Here is a 21,864-nt window from a genome sequence, read left to right as displayed (position 1 = left end):
GGCCCGAGGGGGGCTTGAGGGACACGTGACGCTCGGTCGAGATCCTTCGGGAAAGGTCTCGAAGGGGGCGTGGTCGAGGGCGGAGCGAGGCCACGCTCAGGAGCATAAAGGGGCAGTCCCGAGATTATTCTTGGTTGTTCTCTGCAATCAACCCTCGGCGCCACGTCTCTCCGATCTTCGGTTTCCGCTCGGCATCGTGGGTCAGCGTTACTGACCTGGTTATGTAGTTACCCTGTTAGGGTGTAGAGTGTGGACGTTTATGTAGTTAGCCCTGTTGGGGCTGTGTAATAAACGTGTTGCCTCCAAGTCAAGTGTGTGCCTCCGTGTTCAACACTACACACGTATTTGAATATATGGCTTGTGTTATCTTAAATCAACGAGGAATTTCAACCTCTGTGGGCATGTCACTTACTCTTTGGACCCGACCCTTCCTGATTAGTCCCCAGCCTTTTCCTCTGCGCCTTTCCTTTTTAGGACCTGCCCACTTCTTGTTTAAACCCCGCCCCTTCTCTTTAGGCCCTGCCCCCTTCCCTCCCACACGCGATTGGGCTGGTTACTGGTAGTGGAGGTGGCCAGGGCCGTATGGCTAAAGCTGGCTGCTTCGCAATAACCACCACCAAAAGTCCTATTAGAGCAGCAATAGAGTAATAGATGGTGATTGACCTTGGGGAGCTGGAGTTCAAAATAATTTGCAAACGAACACCTTGTGAATGACCCAACACAGGAGAGCCCTGTGTTTTGATCTTACACGAAGCTCATGGTTCACCCTAAATCGCATCTGCACAAACCACGGCAGTAGATGCGGATACCTGATGCATAAATGTAAAATAAAAAAACTCTCCAGTCGTGTGCTACTGTGGTCATCCAGAACAGACCATACAACATATAACGTCGCAATGCCCGATCCACAAATACAAAGGAGATGTGACAGCGCTGACACTCCGCTGCTACTGACGTGGTTATTTGGCTTGACCACTTGAATGTGAAATTCTAGTCGTTGCTCTGCATCTACATCAGCCATACGACAACAATAAGATTGACCTAAGACACAAGGACCACAGTATGCAATTTAGGCAGGATTAGAAAAAAAACACAAAGGCTGATTGCTTTTTGTAAACATTTTTTCTGCATGTGTGTTGTGTTTAAACTCATGGTTCTGCACTATTATTAATATTACTAGCATCTTTGCCCGTCCTAGGACAAAAACATTGAGCAGAACATTGCACTGGTCAACACACTTTTTCTGGCATAAGGTATTCCAAAGGTTTTAAGGTAATTTTGGGGTGCTGATTACAAATCTGGCATCAGTTTTTGTCGATCACATCAGGTTTTTGAGATATCAAATATTGCATTTTCAATAAAAACTGCAGAAGAAAAATATTAAATAAATGTGGATATCTACATAAAATGATATTATAAACACACTATCCTATATTTTAACACTAAAGCAGTCACTGACTCGCAACAACTTGCAATCATAAGTGACAGAGTTAATTTCGGGTAAAAATCAATGAAAATGGGGTATGCCGATAGCATAAAAATGAGATGTGATAGAGCAAATCTGAGATCAGATTTGGAATCAGCACCCTGAAATTAGTCTAAAACAGCTGCAAATGTCCAGGCCAGAAAAATGTGTTTTTTTTGTTGACCAGTGTTATTGTATCTTGTGTAAATTTAATGGCAGTGAATCTTGCACGAAAGTATGTCATAAAACACTGCACTGCAGTTCACTGTAGCACTGTATTAATGGCAGTGATTCTTGCACAAAACGATGTAATCAAACACTTAACTGCATTTCACTGTTGTATTGTATTAATGGCAGTGATTGTTGCACAAAACTACGTCATAAAACACACTTCATGTCACTGTAGCACTGTATTTAACTCACCTTCATTTAGTTCAAAATCAGTGCTCTGATACTTTATTTCTTCTGCTTTCGCTCGCTGGGGTTGTATTTCAATTAGAATTCGATACAATATCTTGAAATTCGCGGGGAAATTTATATATTTTAGAATTTAGATGCAAAAATTAGACTTGCCTTGTTTAAAGTGCTGATAAAATAAAGACGCCAAAACACTTTGTTGCTGCGTAGAATTATTTATTTGATTAACTTTTTCAATAAAGAAACGTCAAATTTTAATCGAATTTACGTACAAATATTTATTTCCGCTCGACCCTCTGCGGGAGTGTAAAAATCGTCACGTACAGATGTAGCACTGTGCTGCATATATTTATTTTTTACCGTCACTTTCTGTAAAGAAACGTCATATTTGAAGCGACTTTGCGTAATAAATTATTTATTTCAGCTTGACCTTTCTCTGCGTTAGTTAAAAAATCCAATCCACTCATGAACATAAATGAAGAGTGGGTGGGCCTCATGTGGAGTGACGTCACGCGGGGGGCCTCATGTGGAGTGACGTCACGCGGGGGGGGCCTCATGTGGAGTGACGTCACACGCGGGACACATTCTTGGCTTATTATCGTAGTAATGGCAACGATCTGATGACTTGCGTTAATAGGGGAGGCCCAGGACAAGTTGCAGTGTGCACCACCAAAGACAAAGACCCCCCGTATAGCCTTAACAGACTGTTGGGGCCAAGTGCTAAGAGGCCGGCATGGTACACGTGGGTGGCCAGCACCAGGCCCGGCCGCCTTTGTCTCCATTGTGGCGGGTACAGCCCAGTACATATTTACGGCTGAGTCGACCTAAGGGGAGGCCCAGGGCAGAGTTCAGATTAATCGTCACTGGGGTGAGCACCATCATCAATACCCGCCACTGTGACGGTGACGTCACCTTGGCGCCTGTGCCAAGCTAGGTGCACTTTGAGGCCACGTGAAGTGTCGAAGGCTCACTGACAGGTCTCGGGACAAACCCAGCATTTACCACGGGGTCGGCTGATTGAGATGACCGATAGATGCACCACAATCTGTACCCCCTACTGTGCCAACTTGCTGCATTTTATCCGCCCGGCGCTCCGCTCGTTGTTGTGAGCGTCGCTGATCCGCCCTCCAACTGCCCAGTAGCGGCAGCGTCCTTCATGAGCCTCCTCCTCTGCAGAAGCCGATCTTGCTGGTTTATCAGTCGCATACATGTCAAACCCCTTATCAATTCAGATCTTATTGTTTACCCCGTGGCCCTTATAAATCTCATCCTACACAAGTCCCATCACAAGGGACAAACACAAACAAATACATGTACAAAAATTTGCCCGTATATTGAAACGGCTGTACGCCGTATGGATCTGAAAGCTCAATTTCCCTGTACAAGAATGCGGGGTAATAAACCGTATAGGGGTTGACACGGTATGCCGTCGTCTGCAAGTCCACTCAGCTTCACATCCTCCTGTACCATCGGCAACCACCATCATCACTGATAGCACCATCACTGTCATCAACACCATCACCACAACCTCCATCACCACCATCATCACCACCGTCACCACCACCGTCATCATCACCACCAACACCACCGTCATCACCACCACAACCGTCATCACCACCACCACTACCATTATCACCACCACCACAACCACCACCACCATAACCACCACCACCGTCATCACCACCACCATCATCACCACCATCATCGTCATCAACACCACCACCATCATCACCACCATCATCACCACCACCACCACCTCCATCATCACCACCACCATCATCACCTCCATCATCACCACCACCATCACCACCACCATCATCACCTCTATCATCACGACCACCATCATCACCAGCATCACCACCACCATCATCACCACCACCACCGTCATCACCACCACCACTACCATTATCACCACCACCACAACCACCACCACCGTCATCACCACCACCATCATCACCACCATCATCGTCATCAACACCACCACCATCATCACCACCACCACCATCATCACCACCACCACCATCATCACCACCACCTCCATCATCACCACCACCATCATCACCTCCATCATCACCACCACCATCACCACCACCATCATCACCTCTATCATCACGACCACCATCATCACCAGCATCACCACCACCATCATCACCACCACCCCCGTCATCACCCCCATCATCACCCCCATCATCACCATCACCACCTCCATCACCACCTCCATCACCACCTCCATCATCACCACAACCACCACCACCACCATCATCACCACCACCCCCACGTGGTGTTCCGAGCAGCTGACGTCATCCGCGTGCGCTCTCCCCGCGCTGACGGCGCCCGCGCGCGGGAAGCCGAGAACGACGCGGGGACAAACTCTGGTGGGCACGAAGTTCGCGTTAACAACAATCACCACTAACACCACAGACACCACCACCACAGCCCGGGTTAATGGGTCATTAGTTGTTATTTGTTTTATTGCAGCTGCTGCTGTTGTCGTTGTTGTTATGAGCAAGAAAAATCGTGTTGGCGGCCGCTCGTTGTTGAAATCGCGCGACTGACGCTGGTCGCGTCGCCTGAGGCGCAGAGAGGTAAGAGCAGAGGAGGTGGTGCCGGTTTGTGTTGTGGTGGTTGTGGTGGTGGTGGTTGTTGTGGTTGTTGTGGTTGTTGTTGCTGCTGTTGTTATGGTTGTTGTTGTTGCTGCTGTTGTTGTGGTTGTTGCTGCTGTTGTTGCTGTTGTTGTGGTGGCTGTTGTGGTTGTTGTTGCTGCTGTTGTTGTGGTTGTTGCTGCTGTTGTTGCTGTTGTTGTGGTGGCTGTTGTGGTTGTTGTTGCTGCTGTTGTTGTTGTGGTTGTTGCTGCTGTTGTTGCTGTTGTTGTGGTGGTTGTTGTGGTTGTTGTTGTGGTTGTTGTTTTTGCTGTTGTGGAGGGGACGTGGGGAAAAGGGGGACGCCGCTTGGCGGTCGTCACGGGAACGCGTTCGCCTCCACTCACTCGGAGGCTGTCAACTCCACTGCTGGATGAGACGCCACATCAACAGCTGTACACGCACCACGGCCCTTCTGTCAACTCCACTGCTGGATGAGACGCTCCAGCAACAGCTGTACACGCACCACGGCCCTGCTGCCACTCCACTGCTGGATGAGACACCACATCAACAGCTGTACACGCACCACGGCCCTGCTGCCACTCCACTGCTGGATGAGACACCACATCAACAGCTGTACACGCACCACGGCCCTGCTGCCACTCCACTGCTGGATGAGACGCTGCAGCAACAGCTGTACACGCACCACGGCCCTTCTGTCAACTCCACTGCTGGATGAGACGTTGCATCAACAGCTGTACACGCACCACGGCCCTTCTGCCACTCCACTGCTGGATGAGACGCTGCAGCAACAGCTGTATACGCACCACGACCCTTGTGCCACTCCACTGCTGGATGAGACGCGGCATCAACAGCTGTACACGCACCACGGCCCTTGTGCCACTCCACTGCTGGATGAGACACTGCAGCAACAGCTGTACACGCACCACGGCCCTTGTGCCACTCCACTGCTGGATGAGACACTGCAGCAACAGCTGTACACGCACCACGGCCCTGCTACCACTCCACTGCTGGATGAGACGCTGCAGCAACAGCTGTACACGCACCACGGCCCTGCTGCCACTCCACTGCTGGATGAGACGCTGCAGCAACAGCTGTACACCCACCACGGCCCTTGTGCCACTCTATTGCTGAATGAGACACTGCATCAACAGCTGTACACGCACCACGGCCCTTCTGCCACTCCACTGCTGGATGAGACCGCATCAACAGCTGTACACCCACCACGGCCCTTGTGCCACTCTACTGCTGAATGAGACACTGCATCAACAGCTGTACACGCACCACGGCCCTTGTGCCACTCCACTGCTGAATGAGACACCGCATCAACAGCTGTACACGCACCACGGCCCTTCTGCCACTCTACTGCTGGATGAGACGCTGCAGCAACAGCTGTACACGCACCACGGCCCTTCTGCCACTCCACTGCTGGATGAGACGCGGCATCATCAGCTGTACACGCACCACGGCCCTCCTGCCACTCCACTGCTGGATGAGGAACTGCTGAAGAATGTGTCAAAGTGGCAGTGTATATCTTTCAGTGGCTGCGTTACACACGTGTGATGGGGGAGTGTAGGTGCAGTGGTTAGCGCACTCTGCTGCGAACCTAGCGACCCGAGTTCGATTTCCTGCCCGCAGCCAACATTGCACATATCTCTAAACCGGTAATGGGCCTCGCCTAGGTTGACTCAGTCCTACCTGTTTGTGGTGTGTAAATATCAGCACTGGGGGAGATGAAGGCGTCTGGGCGTGGTGTGCAGGCCACCTACCTCGTGTGCCACAGCAGCGTTTATAGATGCCCGCCAACAGCACTGGAGCCTGTCTGTTCAGGCTATAAGGGATTCTTTGTCTTTGTGTACACACTATTTTACTGGTAGGAACCTCCTGGTTACACCAGCCCACAGGGGATTATTGTGTCCGTCCGTCGTGCATCCAAAAATGGGTGGGGCTGGGTGGGGAGGGTGGGGAGGGGTGGGGCTGGGTGGGGAGGGTGGGGAGGGGCTGGGTGGGGAGGGGAGGGTGGGGCTGAGTGGGGAGGGGAGGGTGGGGCTGAGTGGGGAGGGGCTGGTCACCCCGTGGTGCCCTTATAAAACTCAACGTTTAATCTACTCACGCCGGCTTGTGCCCGCCCTCACAGTCGGGCATATTTGCAGAATACACCACGCCGCCATTGACCGAGCAACCCAACGTTTCTACCAGCTCCCTCTGCAGGAATGTGTTTAAGGAACGAAACAGGAGGAGGATTTCTCCACAAATCTGGCTGTCCGCCTGATGGTGCTGGCTGGAATTACTGGCGAAACGTCGTACTCGAATTGTAAATGCTGCGGGTTTGCTGTCCAACACACCAGTGTGCTGTACTAATAACGAATTGGTGTGTTCTGTTTAGGTGACAAAACTTCACTAATTGGCTGTGTCCGGTGTTGGCGGGTTTAACGACACATTTATATTTATGCGATGTAATCCAAAAAAACCTGTATTAGAATGATCTTGGTCGCGAAAGCCTACGTGTTAAGCTGAAGGCAACATTGCTGACGATGTATGTAATTCGTATGTGTGACAAATCAGAAGCAATCTGCCTGGATCAGAATTCTGCCATCTTATTGAACTCGATGGGAAAATTCATGAGGAGGAACTGACCCATCCACTAACGCATGAGCTGCATCCGTGATTGTTTAGTATGAGATCTACATATGCAGTTAAAAAATGTGACGCCAGCCTTCTTACACCTTGTGTTGCATTGGGATGATTGCCACTGGGGGGTCACCTTGGCTCGGCTGCCACAGAGTCATGGAATGGTTGAGATGAGATGTAAGGTACTTTGCGATGCTCAGGCATTTGGGTGTCCTATGAAGTCAAATCTTTATCGCTCGTTGTGCTGAGAGCACATCTCTGTGATCCTGCGTACAAACGGAGCCTTTTTGAGGAATCCACCTGTAAGTGCCAGTGTTGAAGTACAGAAAGTAGGTCCCTGGCAATCAGTAGAGAGTTTGACTGTACTTTACCAATAGGCAACTTCTACTTTTGTGCAGTGGGAATTCCGAAGTTGATTTTTGGCACCGTCGTCACTGTCGAGAGAGTGCGAAATGGAAGTCACCGGGGAGCAGCTCATTTTGGAAGAAAATGTTGACGACAATTTCATCCCTTCAGAACTGGGTAAGGCAGAAGAAGACAGGCTTACGAACAAACTTCACGTCAAAAGCAACATTACCGTAGTTGTAAAGTGAATGCCCTGGTTTTTCTTTAAATGTAAATATTCTGTAGGTACCTAATGAACAACAATACAGTAAAACCTTGGATTGCGAACATAATTCGTTCCGGAAACGTGTTTGTAATCCAAAGCACTCGTATATCGGTTGTGATCACGTAGCACTCGGCAGACAAAGCGTATACGTACTACTCGTATTGCAGGACCTCGCTCGTTTATCAAATTAATATTTATTAAAAAATTTTGCCCGTCTTGCAAAACATTTGCAGACCAAGTTACTCGCAATCCAAAGTTTTACTGTATGTTGTTTCGCTAATGTTTGCAAATATAACGTTTAATTAAACCCCCTTTGTATTAGAAGCTAATTTTTTTTTTATATTTCAATCTAAAAAAAGACACCAGAGCATAGAATTATATAATTATATTGGGCAACTAGTCAAGATTAAAGACATTTTTTTTACATCAATTGAGATGCTTGTGTTTTACAGAGATAATGGATTATGCCATGGAGATTGGCATTGACCCAGAGAAGGAGCCAGAGTTAATGTGGCTGGCACGGGAAGGCATTTTTACACCTCTCCCAAAAGAGTGGAAGCCCTGGTAAGATCAAATCAAATGCCATATTTGCATGCCTGATGCTGTCATCATTCTGGTCTGATCTATCACAGGTTTGGCTTGAAGTAATGTGTTGTGATTGATTAGTTACAACAGGTACGAAAACCCTCTTCTTGGTTCTTTCGGTAAAGTCACGTAGAAGGGAAATAATAAAATAATAAAAATAAAACATAATAAAATAAAATTCTCACGACGTTTCGGCCACAACGCAAGCAGCCAACGCAAGCAGCCGTTGTGGCCGAAACGTCGTGAGAATTTTATTTTATGTTTTATTTTTATTATTTTATTATTTCCCTTCTACGTGACTTTACCGAAACAACCAAGAAGATGAATCCCTGCAGTCACGAAAGCTTTAAATCTAAAAGGTACGAAAACATTGCTACACATATATGTGTATGAGGTAATAATGTATTTCGTTAACAGCCAGGACGTGAATGGAGACATCTATTACTTCAACTTCTCCACGGGCATGTCCAGCTGGGACCACCCATGTGACGAATATTACCGGCAAATGGTGGAAAAGGAGAGGGAGCGCCTGGCTAAGCAAGGGACAGTGAAAGCACAGGACCAGAAGGATAAAAAGAAGAAGAAAAAGACCAAAGAGAAGAAGAAAGATAATAATAAAGACAAGAAAGGGGAACAGCCTGCACTGGTAAGTGGTTTTAAAAGCATTTCGTTAAAGTAAATATGTAGCTATTAGATGCATGGCAAAGAGTGCAGTTGTGCACCCTTTGAAATGTTTGTTAATTTTCAGAACTTTAATTTCAGCATTGTTCAAATCGCTATTGAACACGCGTAGGATAACAGTCCACATACTTTGTATTGATATATTTACTGTCCGTTGACGGATAGTGGCATGCATCTAGCAACAGAATAATAAAAGTTGAACAGGAATGTCTGATTTTCACATATTATCCTGAATGCAACGTGTTTGAAAATGCCTTTATGTTTTGATGACATTGGAACTCGAATTGTGCTTTTTTATATAAATCAGAAAACAACTGGAGGCCTCAACCCGGTGCAGGCACCGCTGGGAAGCTTGGCACCAGTTCAGAAGCCTCTCCTAGGCCTGGCTCCAATTCAGATGCCTGCCAGAGGTCTGGCGCCTCTTCAGCCTCTGTCTGGGAACCTAGCCCCCATACGCGGCCCTGTGGAGTCTTTGGACAACCTTGGGGTATCACCCAGCAGCTCAATGGACAGCCTTGGCTTCTTGAAGGGGCCCAAGAAGAATGTCGATCGCGGTCGGGTGAGTGTCAAACAGCCTTTGTTGCTGTTGTTGCAAGAGCAAATTGTTAAAGCCTACATTTTACATTACATTTTGTCATTTTGAAGTGACTCGTACAAAGTGCGTGTACGTTTTTTGTGAAGGTTGGTGGAGGCAAAAAAAAGGAGAATACTTTTGGCGGTGAGGCTGGTATTGGTGATGACGTTGAAAATGATGAGGTGTGTGCTACGCTCTATCACATACCCATGTGATACAGAACAGCTTCACAAATTCAGGTTACACGCTAAGCTTTACTTTTCCAGTAAAACTTGCAGGTTTGGCATCAATTCAGATGCCTGCCAGAGGGCTGGTGCCTCTTTATCCTCTTGTCTGGGAACATAGAACACCTTTCTTTTTTTATTACATGCTTTTATTTAACTCACTCTGTCTGTTGTTGTCGTATCCTCAAATATTGTAACTCAATTTTAACCCACTTCCCAATGTGGTATCGACTGCAAACTTGGTATACTTATGTCATACTGAAGACAATACTATATTCCATAAAAAAAGTATTTTTAAACATTCATTTTTATATGTTATGTTTCGGCTTGGGTCTAATTGTCCACGCTCATCTAACGCTGGCTGTAAATCACCATGGTCCCTTACGTTATGGCAAGCCTCGGGGACACTTCCTGGAGTCGTGGAGTTCTGCCATTACTTGTACGGTACATTTCATTAAAGCGTGTTTAAAAAAAGTATTTTTAAATATTACTTATTTTATAGATATATTAAACGTTAGTCTAGGTTATGTATTTCTTCCATCGTCAAAAATAAATACGTGTGATGCTGTTTCCTCTTGTGTAGAGCCCTCTGTGCGCAGCAGAATTTCTGAAACATCTACACTTGGACATTGATGAAGACGATTTTCAATATGAGGTAAGTAGTCATAGGTAGGTAATACGTGAACAGTTTTTATTTCTTCCATCTCATTTCACTTGCCTCTGTCTCCCATGTGCTCTCTACCTCAGCAACCAAGGCTTTCTATAAATGCCACCCTCTACTTAGTCAGAAGACGTTCATCCTCTTCTGTTGCCCCCATAGTCTAGAACTCCCTTCCCCCAGCCATTAGTGTAGTAAACGTCCCCCAGGCATCCGTGCTGTTCAAATCCATGGTGAATACCTTCCTTTAAATTTGTTTTTATTTTTTCAGTAGGAGCCCGATACAGAGCACGAACCGCGACGTAGGGGAGAGGGTTTAGAAAGTCCGCGGACACAAGTGCCAAACTCTGTGCTCCAGAACTTCGAGGAGGGAGGAGATTTGGCCCACTGCACCACCGAGTGGGGGGCCGCGAGGGGGGTATACTGTATGTACTTATGTGGAGAGGAGAAGGTAGGGGAAGAAGAACTTAAGTAAGGAGTAGAGGGTGTGGGGGGAAGAGGGGGGGGGGACTCAATAACTTACTTTTATTCCTCTGCCTATTACTGACTGCCTCTCTGTATAACATAAATATACACATTGTTTATTTACGGTATCTAGAGCTCAGATTGTATCTCGACAACTTATAAATGCACGTTGTTTTGTATTTTATGAGCATGATAGAGTTAACACGATGTTGTGCTCCTTTTTTGGGTGTGATTGTGTTGTGATTATTGTTTTGTAGCTAAACACTGTACATGGGTCATTGGGCACTGTGATATATTTCACTGCTTCTTCCAGGAATCTGAAGCCAGTGAAAACATCAGAGAGCTGCAGGTTACAGAAGACACTGATGAAGATGGTGCTACACTCGATAAAGATCCTGCTGTGGGCATATAAAATATTACCATTATTCCTGCACCACTTTTACCCTCATGTATTATTGCATTACTGCATATCAGATGTGATTATAAAAACTGTAAATGATTAACTTAATCACATGAGTTTCTTTTATTTATTTCAGCTGTCTGCTCTTCCAAGCAAAATGTCAAGTCGTTTTAACTTAATGGGCTTTGATAATTTTCCACCACAGCTTGATAATAAAAAAACAGAGGTAGGTGTTTTATTCTAGATTTGAAGCTTTCGTGACTGCAAGGAATCATCTTCTTAGGTTTTTTCGGTAAAGTCACGTAGAAAGTAAAATAAAATAAAAACAAAAATCACGACGTTTCGGAGGCAACACAAGTCTCCGTCATCAGGTGGGACCGTCACAGCCAGATTAGCTGTATCAAGTGAGGCACTTGTCGTGATTTTTGTTTTTTATTTTACTTTCTACGTGACTTTACCGAAAAAACCTAAAAAGGTGTTTTATTGGCAGCATGAATAGTTTTTGTTTCATGATACATTGAAAATTGTTTATGTTACGCAATTCATCAAATAGTATTTGTTATGCTTTAAAAAAAACAATTGCCTTGACCGTAACGTGTGATATTTTCCTTCTGCTTTAGATGATGTAAACACTAAATGTGTAAAGTAATAATGTGCTTTTCATTCAATTTAGGTGTCTGCTCTTCCAAATAAATTTTCAAGTCGTTTTAACGTAATGGACATTGATGACTTACCACCGCTGCTTGATAATCAAAAGTCAGAGGTGGGTAAATTATTGGGTGCGCATGGACTGCTTGCTTTTATTGATGAATACATCTGGCTATGTATGTTATCCACTTCATCAAGCTAAGTTCGTTGTCTTTGTTGATTGAAGAATGCCAACTGTTTTTTTGCTTGAACCAAATTGCAGAACGTGTAAGATACAGAGATTTAAATTAAGGGTTTTCTCACCAACGCAAATGTTTTCAAATATCCTAGCATGGGTTAATGACCATTTTTGGAGGAACAGACCAAGATGGGGTTATGAATAGTTCACGAATACTGATCTACAACACTGGCTGATGCTTAAGAAGAGCTTTGCATGCTATGCTTCTATTGTTGTGTCCATGGGTTAGCTTTGTTAAGTTGACCTAAAATGTATCGACGTGCGAATTAATGGATAACGTGTCATAATTTATTTCAATTTACAAAGATGCTCGAGTTGTTTGGTTTACCAAACGTGACTGAAAACTTTGTCCTGGTGTTGGCACTCTGCAACAGTGTTATTGTGTACGAACGATAGCTGATTATTGCTTTTCAACATTTTTGCAATGTGCAGCACGCAGACCCTCCCGTGTTTCCTGTGCATGATGATGTGGACAACAAAACAAACAAAGACAAAGGGAAGACAGATGAGACCACTAAAAGGTAATTTAAATATGCGCCATGTGTCTTTGTGTCTAATTGATGTCACACTTGTTTCTGGCAATTGTTGGTTTGCAGATATAATATGAATATATTTGTCAATTAAATTGGTTACTCTGTTTAATGTGTCTGCAGATTTAGAAAGCTCAATAGAATGTTTCATTGTAGCATATTACTGTCTAACAGTATTGTGGCCAAATCTTTATTTTTGTTTGGCTCATTACTAGCACAATGGGTTAGTATTGTCAAGAGAAGTCTGTGCATATTTGGCAGTTGTGGTTGCGCGTGAGTTAAAGGTTGGTGGTTCGCTCATGTATTGAAAACGCTCTTACCTGCTCAGATGTGAGGTGGCTGGGAGATAAATGTTCATTATTGCAATGCCATTAAGGGTAATATTACACTAAAAGTTACGAGACGATGTGGCTAGTACAGTATACTCATGGTAACAGTGTAATAGCGTGATTCAAAGTGCTATACAGTACTCTACCACCTTGTGGAATACTATATGTTGCCCGCCTTACGCCTCGCTCTGCAGTATTCATCAGCAACCTCACCGTGCTGCACTGTTTGCGCTTACGTAACGAATGCAAACATTTACGCTTACAGAATAGATATTATTTTACATTATTTATGTGTTCATTTCCATAAAGTCGGATTTCCGTAAGTCTGGTCTTCCGTAACTCGGGGACTACTTATGCTTTGGTTTCCTTACAAATGCTCAATGATGGTATTGGCCAACCATTCCAATGCAGGACCCTCCTGAGAAGGAGTCTTGAGACTCAGGGAAGCTTTCCTGGGTAACAACAAAGCATTCGAGTGTTAACACATTCCTGCGGAGGCAGCTGGTAGGAACGTTGGGTTGCTCGGTCAATGGCCAGGGTCAACGGCGGCGTGGTGTATTCCACAAATATGCCCGACTGTGAGGGCGGGCACAAGCCGGCGTGAGTAGGTTAAACGTTGAGTTTTATAAGGGCACCACGGGGTGACCAGCCCCTCCCCACCCAGCCCCACCCCTCCCACCCCCCACCTTCCCCTCCCCACCTAGCCCCTCCCCACCCAGCCCCACCCTCCCCACCCAGCCCCTTTCCACCCAGCCCCTCCCTCCCCACCTAGCCCCTCTTCACCCTCCCCTCTCCACCCAGCCCCACCCCTCCCATTTTTGGATGCACGACGGACGGACACAATAATCCCCTGTGGGCTGGTGTAACCAGGAGGTTCCTACCAGTATAATGTATATTTAGTCATTTGGTGTGCATGACTACCTCCTAGCTTGGCAATTTGTTGTTAAGTTTTTAGAGGTTCAAATGATTGTAATTTTGTTTTCTCAATGCCGACACTGAAGTCATGAAGCTTTGTCAGAGGAGGCAAAAGTTTCTCTTGCAGCCAGCGGAGATGCAAATGTGACACAGAGCCTCATAGATGAGGCTCCTGAAGACAGTGTCCATAGTGAACATTCTTTAAAAGTATCCAACTCAGAGGCTGACGAGTAAGAAAAGCTTTGCATGTTATGCTTCTGTTGTTGTGTGCAGAAGTTTATCGGCAGTGCCATTCTCAGCTGTGCGATGCTTAGTAGCTGGTGCGCTGTAGATCATTATTTGTGCATTATTCACAAACCCACCTTAGTCTGTTCCTCCAAAAATAATAAGTTATATACTTTTGATTTAAAGCTTTCGTGACTGCAGGGATTCATATTCTTGGTTCTTTCGGTAAAGTCACGTATAAGAATTGCATACAATTGCTTGTAACATTTTCTTTGTTTTTTTATCTTAAAACTAATAGCTTTTTGTGATTTATCATGTCCTTTTGTAAAATAAATTCTGATAATTAACACGCAAAATTATATCAACATAACTAAACAGTTATCAAATAATAATCACATTTGATTAAATTAATTACTTGCATTAAAGGCTCATTTCATTTCCAGGTAGCACATTTTAATAATTAAAATGTTAAGAATGCACCTTGCTTTAAACTTACAACTTTGAATACTGTAAACTACCTCGGTATTTTTTATACATTGTATTATTAATATCCTGATGATGCAAACATTGCTTCATATTGAAATCGCTAAACATTTGTCTTAAACGTCTTTGGGGAGAGAAAAATCACACACAAAAATAAGGAACACAATGGCCCCTTGTTATTGCTTATAGTCACGTTTATGCTTTTCTGTATTTAAAATATTGCTGCTTTGTGTCTGATAGTCGCTAACAAAATGACATGTAATTGATATATGAACGCACGCATAAGGTGTAATGATTTACGACACGTGTTGTAGCTATCATGCATGCGCAATGGACTTTACTGTGTGTGAGCTGTCTTACCTAGTTTATTATGCGTGTGGCTTTCCCTAAGCATCTAGTGCAGGAGTGCATTAAGCATATGGAGGAGAGTTATGTTGGCTATTAGCTCATGAGTCTGGGGTTTGTCGGTAATACCTGGCATGGCAAATGCTTCCAATGTGCTCCATCGGCATAATCCATCATGGGCAGAGAGGTTAGCGCATATTATGTCTGTTTTATAGACTCACTTCCGATTTATTGCCATGTTACATGCATATTTAATATAAAAAAATATATCCCAAAATGTTGTCGATCAAACAACACTGAGGTACCCTTATTTAAATAGATTTTACTCGTGACAGGCTACTACAGTGAACTTGCTGTCATACATATTTGTGTTCTGGAGATGCTCCTCTTTAACAAAATCATGGTTAGCATTTGCCATTCTAGGAATTACCAATACTCCCTTTTTGTGCGATTGAATATTTATGTATTTATTTACAATGATATGGTTAAATAATATGGTTTTGTGTTAATTTTTGCTTTTATATCTGGTGCTTCCATCGTGTAACTTGTACATTTTTGAAAGTCTTGAAATTGTATTCGTTAAAGTTAGCCTCAAGTTAAAATTCAATTGTTTGTTGCCTTGCATACAAAATAAATGAAAGTTGATGTATCTATTCACAGACCACTTTCATCAGGCAAGTTTGGATTGGAGGCAAGCAGTTCAAGCGTGCCGCTCATGGTTGTCGAGAATCCCTTGAAAGATGGGCATGACAGCGAGGGAAGAGTGTCGGATTGCTTGAAAAATAAACCTCGAAATGAACGAGAAGGCCAAGAGAAGCAGCTGCAGAAGGACAACGATGATGCACTGGAGGAGCTGAAGAAGCAGCTGGAGAAGGAGTTGACTGAGCAGGAGGAGAAGCTGCAAGAAGAGAAGGAAGAGCGCCTCCGGAAGCTCAGGAACAAACTTCGGCAAGAAGAAACCGACACGGCAAAGCAGCTTGAGGAGGAGCTGAAGAAGACTAAGAGGTTGGTTGCGACATTTATAGGCTCGATCGGGAAAGCTGACAAGTTTATAATGTCTTCTTGGTTCTTTCGGTAAAGTCACGTAGAAGGGAAATAATAAAAATAAAACCTAATAAAATACAATTCTCACGACGTTTCGGCCACATCGCAAGCAGCCGTCCTCAGGTGAAGAACAGGTCTGTCTCTTATTTCCCTTCTACGTGACTTTACCAAAAGAACCAGTCACCGAAAGAACCAGTCACGAAAGCTTTAAATCGAAATTTAAGTTTATAATGGTCTTAATAAAGTCAGAATGCGCATGTACAGCCCTTTCGTGTCAACCCACTGCTGGCTGAGGGTCTTCACACATATCATCGCGGGAGGGCTTGTGACCATACATCACCACGCTGATCAATACAGATTGGTGAAGGTGGGGAACATAGACGTGGAAATATACAAGGACAGTATAACGATGAATATGGCTGCACCGCCCTCATCCCACAATGTAGCTCTATAGCTTACAGCACCTGTTATGCATCACAGCGCTGTTCAGGGTCAACCATGCTTAGCTTTCGAGATCTGACAGGATTTGGTGCATACCGGATTATATGGTCATCGAGGACACATTTACAATAATTACGTTTACTTATCAAAGACAGGCTGACCAAGTCTCACGAATTTGTTTTCAGGAGGGGTCCTACATTTAATTGTTTGGTCGGTTTTATTCCTCAGTGAATACGAGAGAATAACATTCACAGTTTGTTTCAATCAATGTTGTTACCTAACTCCATAACACTTGGTATTTCCCAGATATCATGTGTATTAGACCTCCCCTCCTCCTCTCTGCCCATTGTGTTGGCGGGTGCAGTGGCTGGCCGCTTGCGCACAATCGCTCCATTGTGTTGGCGTGTGCAGTAATTGGCCGCTTGCGCACAAGCGCTTCCACGTCCATCGCCCACCCTTTGGCCTCGCCCCCCCCTCCCTCCCGATACGTTCCTTTCATTGGCTACCATAGTCTGATGAGCTCCCCCCTCCCTCTCCCTCCCCCCTCAACTCGCTTTTAAGGGATTACATCTTGAATCATTGCCTCACTTGATACAGCTAATCTGGCTGTGACGGTCCCACCTGATGACGGAGACTTGTGTTGCCTCCGAAACGTCGTGATTTTTGTTTTTATTTTATTTTACTTTCTACGTGACTTTACCGAAAAAACCTAAGAAGATTTCCCAGATAGTCTCCCAAACGAGTCCTAAGCAGGATCATACCTGCATATCATATTTTAACTACCAATGTTTGCCTTCATGTTAAGTTTTAGTGGATGTCATGTATAAATTGTACTGAATAAATTAATCACAGGGTTGAGCAGTGGCACAGTGGTTTTCCATTGTGCAATGAATCAGTCACGGCTAACGTCAGCGATGAGTGATATCTGAACTGATCCTGGGCTTCCACCATCACCAACCCGCACTGATCAGTCTGGTGAAGTATGATCAAACAACCCCCCATGATGGACTTGGTATGGCGAGAGACTGACAAAGGGCTGTAAAGAAACAACCCAAAACGAAGCACATGGAAGTTGCAATCAGCCATTGGTGGATTTCCTGTAGGACTGTGGAGGAGCAGCATCGGGATGAGCTGCAAAGAGAAGAGGCTCGCCTGAAGGAGGAATATGCGCAGACGCTCGTGCGCGTTCGAGAATCCCTCCGGCAGGAGACTGAGGAGGAGGAGCGGAAATTAAAGTGAGGAGAAACTGGGATCACATTATTTATTACAAATGTACCACAGTATTTCCAGGTTGCCTATCATTAGCAATAATCTCCATTTCATCTGGCATGCCAGAGAAAGAATGGTTGTGGATTGGACCCGCTTCTAATTTGGTAAACTCTTACCATTTTATTACTGGTATATTTAATAATTTGTGGTTAAATATCAATAATAAAAAAACGGTATGAGAATTAATCTCAAAAGCAGTTCATGCTGAAAGCAGATGGGGTGAGTGAAATAACGGTGGAAATGCTTAGCAATGTTCGTGTGTTACTATGCAGGCTACAGAAAGAAAAGACCTTGCAGGAGCAGAATGAGCTATTTCTTTCGATGGAAAGAGATCGGCTTGAAGTAGACAAGGAAGGTGCTTTGAAAGCACTGCGCGAGGAGCTTGAAGCTGAGAAGCAGCAGGTGAGGAGGTCTTCGACGAACCGACTTCATACGCAGAGCTTGTGCCAAAGCATCATTTGCAATGTCCTAAAAATATACTTATACCCATATGCCTCTAAATCTGCTGATTATGTAGATCGGAGTAGGGACACACGAAGCACAATTAGTGAGATATTCATGTTTTCTTATTTTATTGCAGGTATTGGAAAAACTAAAAGAAACCCATTTGCATGAGTTGGACGAGTTGAAGTCTGCAGTCCAAGAGAGGCATGGAAAGGTTTGTAATAATGTAACCTTGAATCTACACACTTGAAAACTTTTATATGCTGGTTCCAGCATGAAGTATTTCAAGGATTATCCCAACCTGAATACATTGTAATCCATGGAACTGGATTTACTTTTCAACTTCTGTTAAAAATGTACATATTTAATTGATTTATTTAAGTAAAATAATATTTTTTTATAAAAACTGCATGATGAAAAGCATGAACTAAATTGGAACAGTTTTAATGGGATCTAAATTCTGTAATGTCCAGTTATTTCGCTTTTTATAATTTCAAATGTTCCAGATGAAACGGAGCATATCTGTACATCCTCATGACTCCTTAACTAACCACTGTTGATTTAAAATTGAAATGTGCCATGTTTGCTCAGAGTTGTCAAGTTTGTACTTGGTGGGAAATGTGGGAACTTGATGGTCATTCTCTCCTTTAACTGAGTTCGCATTGATTTGACAATTTATTTTATTTGTATAGGATATTGATCATTTAAAGAAAGAGCTGGAGGAAACTCAAATGTTGGAAAAAGACGATGTTACAGAGAGACTTAAAAAGGCACAACTTCGACAGCAGCAGGTGGATGATTATGAAAAACAGGTACTGTTCATTCGTTTCCATTTACTGCGTTACTCTTGCTTGAACTTCATAACGACGAACAGCTGGTACAACTTTATTCTTTGGGTCTTTCGGCAAAGTCACGTAGATAGGGTTAAAATTATTAAAAATAAACAAAAAACAAAGACGTTGCGATCGAAACGTCGTGCATTTTTGTTTATTATTAATCATTTTGAACCTATCTACGTGACTTTACCAAAGTACCCAAAGAATATGAATTCCTGCAGTCACGAAAGCTTTAAGTCAAGCTGGTACAACGTTCAAAACTCTACCGGATGCATGCCTTCATTCATTTCAAATATCAACTGTCGTGTGATAAGAATTTTTTTTGTTAATCAGCTCAGTGAACTGATGAGAGAGCGAAGGACTGATGTGGAAAGGGAGCATGTGCAGAAGCTTGATGAGATGAAGGCTGACCACACGAAAAGTCTGCACAAAATCCGGGAGGATCACATGCAGGAGGTGAGATACATTCACTACACGACTGCCAGTGCACATCTAAGCCTGTTGTAAAATATATTGTGAAGGCAATAAAAGTCGATATGCTTCCCTTGAATTAAACCGAGTTGTTTTTGGTGAATTTAACATTTTTAAACCACGACAGGAAAGTAATCTACGTAGTTCGCTGATGGACAGCTGGAAGGAGGAGCGAGAGAGGCTTCAGGAGCGACACGGGGAGGAGCTATCAGAGATGAGACGAGACCAGGAGAGGAGACTGGAGCAGCTGACCCTTGCCAACGCAGAGCGGGTTGGTGTTTTAGTAGAACCACAGTAGAACTTATAAAATATAAAAAAATACTTTTTTTTAAAACACGCTTTAATGAAATGTACTGTCCGAGCTGCCTCTCCCCCTGCCCCCTTCCCCCATCGCCCCTCCCCTCCTTCCACATCCCCCGCCCCTGGGCGTGGCTCCCCGAGGCTTGCCGTGACGTAAGGGACCCTGGTGATTTACAGGCAACGTCAGTTGAGCTTGGAGAATTAGAGCCGTTAAAAAGATAGTTTAAAAATATATTGTTTTAATGTTTAATGATAGAATATAGTATTGTCATCAGTATGACATAGCTATACGAAGTTTGCAGTCCATACGACATTGGGAATACGGTTGAAATTGAGTTACAAGATTTTTGGATACAACAACACATACAGTAAGTTAAATAAAAGCGTGTAAAAAGTTTTAAAATATATGTTTTGGATTTTTTATGATAGAATATCGTGGTGTCATCAATATGACATACCTATACGAAGTTTGCAGTCGATAGCGCATTGGGAAGTGTGTAAAAATTGAGTTACAAGATTTCTTTTTTGAGGATACAACAGACAAAGTGAGTTCGTCTGTTGTGTTAAAAAACTAAACTGAAACTTTTTTTTTTACTTTATACGGTAAGGGCCACTGAGCTATCTAGCTCTTTTTCAAAAGCGACCTGGCCACAAATGGTAGCTCATCTGGAAATGTATGGCAACCAAATACTTCCAACATACGTTTTTAAATGTGGAGGGAAAAAGCAGAGGACCTGTAAAAAAATTCACTCGACCAAGGAGAAAACGTGGTGTCAGGGTTAGGATCGAACCCACGACCTCGTGTATACCAGGCGAGGTAGTTAACATCTCGCAGCAGCAAGTTCTGTCTCAAGGATTGTAAATGGGGTCCATGAGGAATTGGTCCCCCTTTATTGATTCACCACTTGACTGTCTCCCATTTATGTGACTGAGCCCAGTCACTCCCGTTAATATTTTCCCTCTTACTATCACCTCCTCTCCCACTTCCCTCCCTCTCTTTTTGTTCTCTTTACTCCTCACTCCATATATAACGAGGAACATCTGAACTTCCTTTGTGTGCATCGACTCCAGTCCTGGTCACGTTTATACACAGATATCACATATTTAATTCAACTTTATACATTGCTACCCTGCTTTGCACAGAAAGTATTATAGGATTACAGATTATACTGGTAGGAAACTCTTGGTTACACCAGCCCACAGGGGATTATTGTGTCCGCCCATCGTGCATCCAAAAATGGGAGGGGCTGGGTGGAGAGGGGAGGGTGGGGAGGGGCTGGTTGGGGAGGGTGGGGAGGGGCTGGGTGGGGGGTGGGGCTGGTTGGGGAGGGGAGGGTGGGGCTGGGTGGTGGGTTGGAGAAGTGGGGCTGGGTGGGGAGCTGCTGGTCACTCCGTGGTGCCCTTATAAAACTCAACGTTAATCTATTCACGCCGGCTTGTGCCCGCCCTCACAGTCGGCCATATTTGCGGAATACACCACGCCGCCGTTGACCCTGGCCATTTACCAAGCAACCCAACGTTTCTACCAGCTCCCTCTGCAGGAATGTGTTTATTGCCACTATGTATGTTGAACTTATTTCGCATTGTACGTAGCCAACCGTGCTAATCGGCACACTATTGGAAATGTAATGGACAAGCACATTTAAAAAAAGATTTAATCACAGTTATGAACTTATCAATGAACCGCTATCAGTGAAAGTTTAATTTGTTCAAGCTAATCATTATTTTTTTAAGATTTTAAAATGGTGTTCTATCTGTGCTTGCAGGAGAGAGACTGGAAGGAAGAACATGAGTGTTTACAGCTGAACATTCTTGACCTTTCTGCAAAGAAGTTGCAGCTGCAGAATGAGGTTGGAAATAGAAAATGTCCATTGTCAAGTTTTTTTCTCTCTAGAAATTGCCTAAAGTGCTACTTCAGTTATCATTATTATTATGCAGTACGCAAGGGGGTAATTTAATTCTAATAAATTAGCCTTTTGCCCGTCCAAGGACGGGTGTATTTCAGTAAATCTGAAACTTGCAAGCGAAAAGCAGAC

General features: G+C 44.1%; 1 protein-coding gene across 7 annotated transcripts in view; it reads left to right on the top strand.

Moving 5' to 3' along the window:
- The first annotated feature begins 4,174 nt into the window (after nucleotides 1-4,174).
- The window catches only part of CEP164 (centrosomal protein 164), a 38,724-nt gene continuing 21,034 nt past the window's right edge, over nucleotides 4,175-21,864 (top strand). For 3 of the 7 annotated variants that reach the window (XM_078870046.1, XM_078870045.1, XM_078870043.1), the window contains exons 1-20: nucleotides 4,203-4,467; nucleotides 7,512-7,635; nucleotides 8,176-8,287; nucleotides 8,726-8,954; nucleotides 9,297-9,548; nucleotides 9,671-9,745; nucleotides 10,371-10,442; nucleotides 11,224-11,310; nucleotides 11,447-11,536; nucleotides 11,984-12,073; nucleotides 12,629-12,717; nucleotides 14,057-14,200; nucleotides 15,684-16,028; nucleotides 17,612-17,743; nucleotides 18,050-18,179; nucleotides 18,358-18,435; nucleotides 18,914-19,033; nucleotides 19,391-19,513; nucleotides 19,656-19,799; nucleotides 21,595-21,678. In XM_078870046.1, the coding sequence (XP_078726172.1) occupies nucleotides 7,566-7,635; nucleotides 8,176-8,287; nucleotides 8,726-8,954; nucleotides 9,297-9,548; nucleotides 9,671-9,745; nucleotides 10,371-10,442; nucleotides 11,224-11,310; nucleotides 11,447-11,536; nucleotides 11,984-12,073; nucleotides 12,629-12,717; nucleotides 14,057-14,200; nucleotides 15,684-16,028; nucleotides 17,612-17,743; nucleotides 18,050-18,179; nucleotides 18,358-18,435; nucleotides 18,914-19,033; nucleotides 19,391-19,513; nucleotides 19,656-19,799; nucleotides 21,595-21,678 (2,466 nt within the window). In that variant the 5' untranslated portion in view covers nucleotides 4,203-4,467; nucleotides 7,512-7,565. Of the gene's footprint in view, nucleotides 4,468-7,511; nucleotides 7,636-8,175; nucleotides 8,288-8,725; nucleotides 8,955-9,296; nucleotides 9,549-9,670; nucleotides 9,746-10,370; nucleotides 10,443-11,223; nucleotides 11,311-11,446; nucleotides 11,537-11,983; nucleotides 12,074-12,628; nucleotides 12,718-14,056; nucleotides 14,201-15,683; nucleotides 16,029-17,611; nucleotides 17,744-18,049; nucleotides 18,180-18,357; nucleotides 18,436-18,913; nucleotides 19,034-19,390; nucleotides 19,514-19,655; nucleotides 19,800-21,594; nucleotides 21,679-21,864 lie in introns of those variants that run through there. The other 4 variants (XM_078870044.1, XM_078870047.1, XM_078870048.1 and 1 more) reach the window with 4 other exon arrangements.

This window comes from Lampetra fluviatilis, chromosome 29, assembly GCF_964198595.1.
Source record: "Lampetra fluviatilis chromosome 29, kcLamFluv1.1, whole genome shotgun sequence".
Lineage (NCBI taxonomy): Eukaryota > Metazoa > Chordata > Hyperoartia > Petromyzontiformes > Petromyzontidae > Lampetra > Lampetra fluviatilis.
This window is presented reverse-complemented; position numbering and strand designations above follow the sequence as displayed.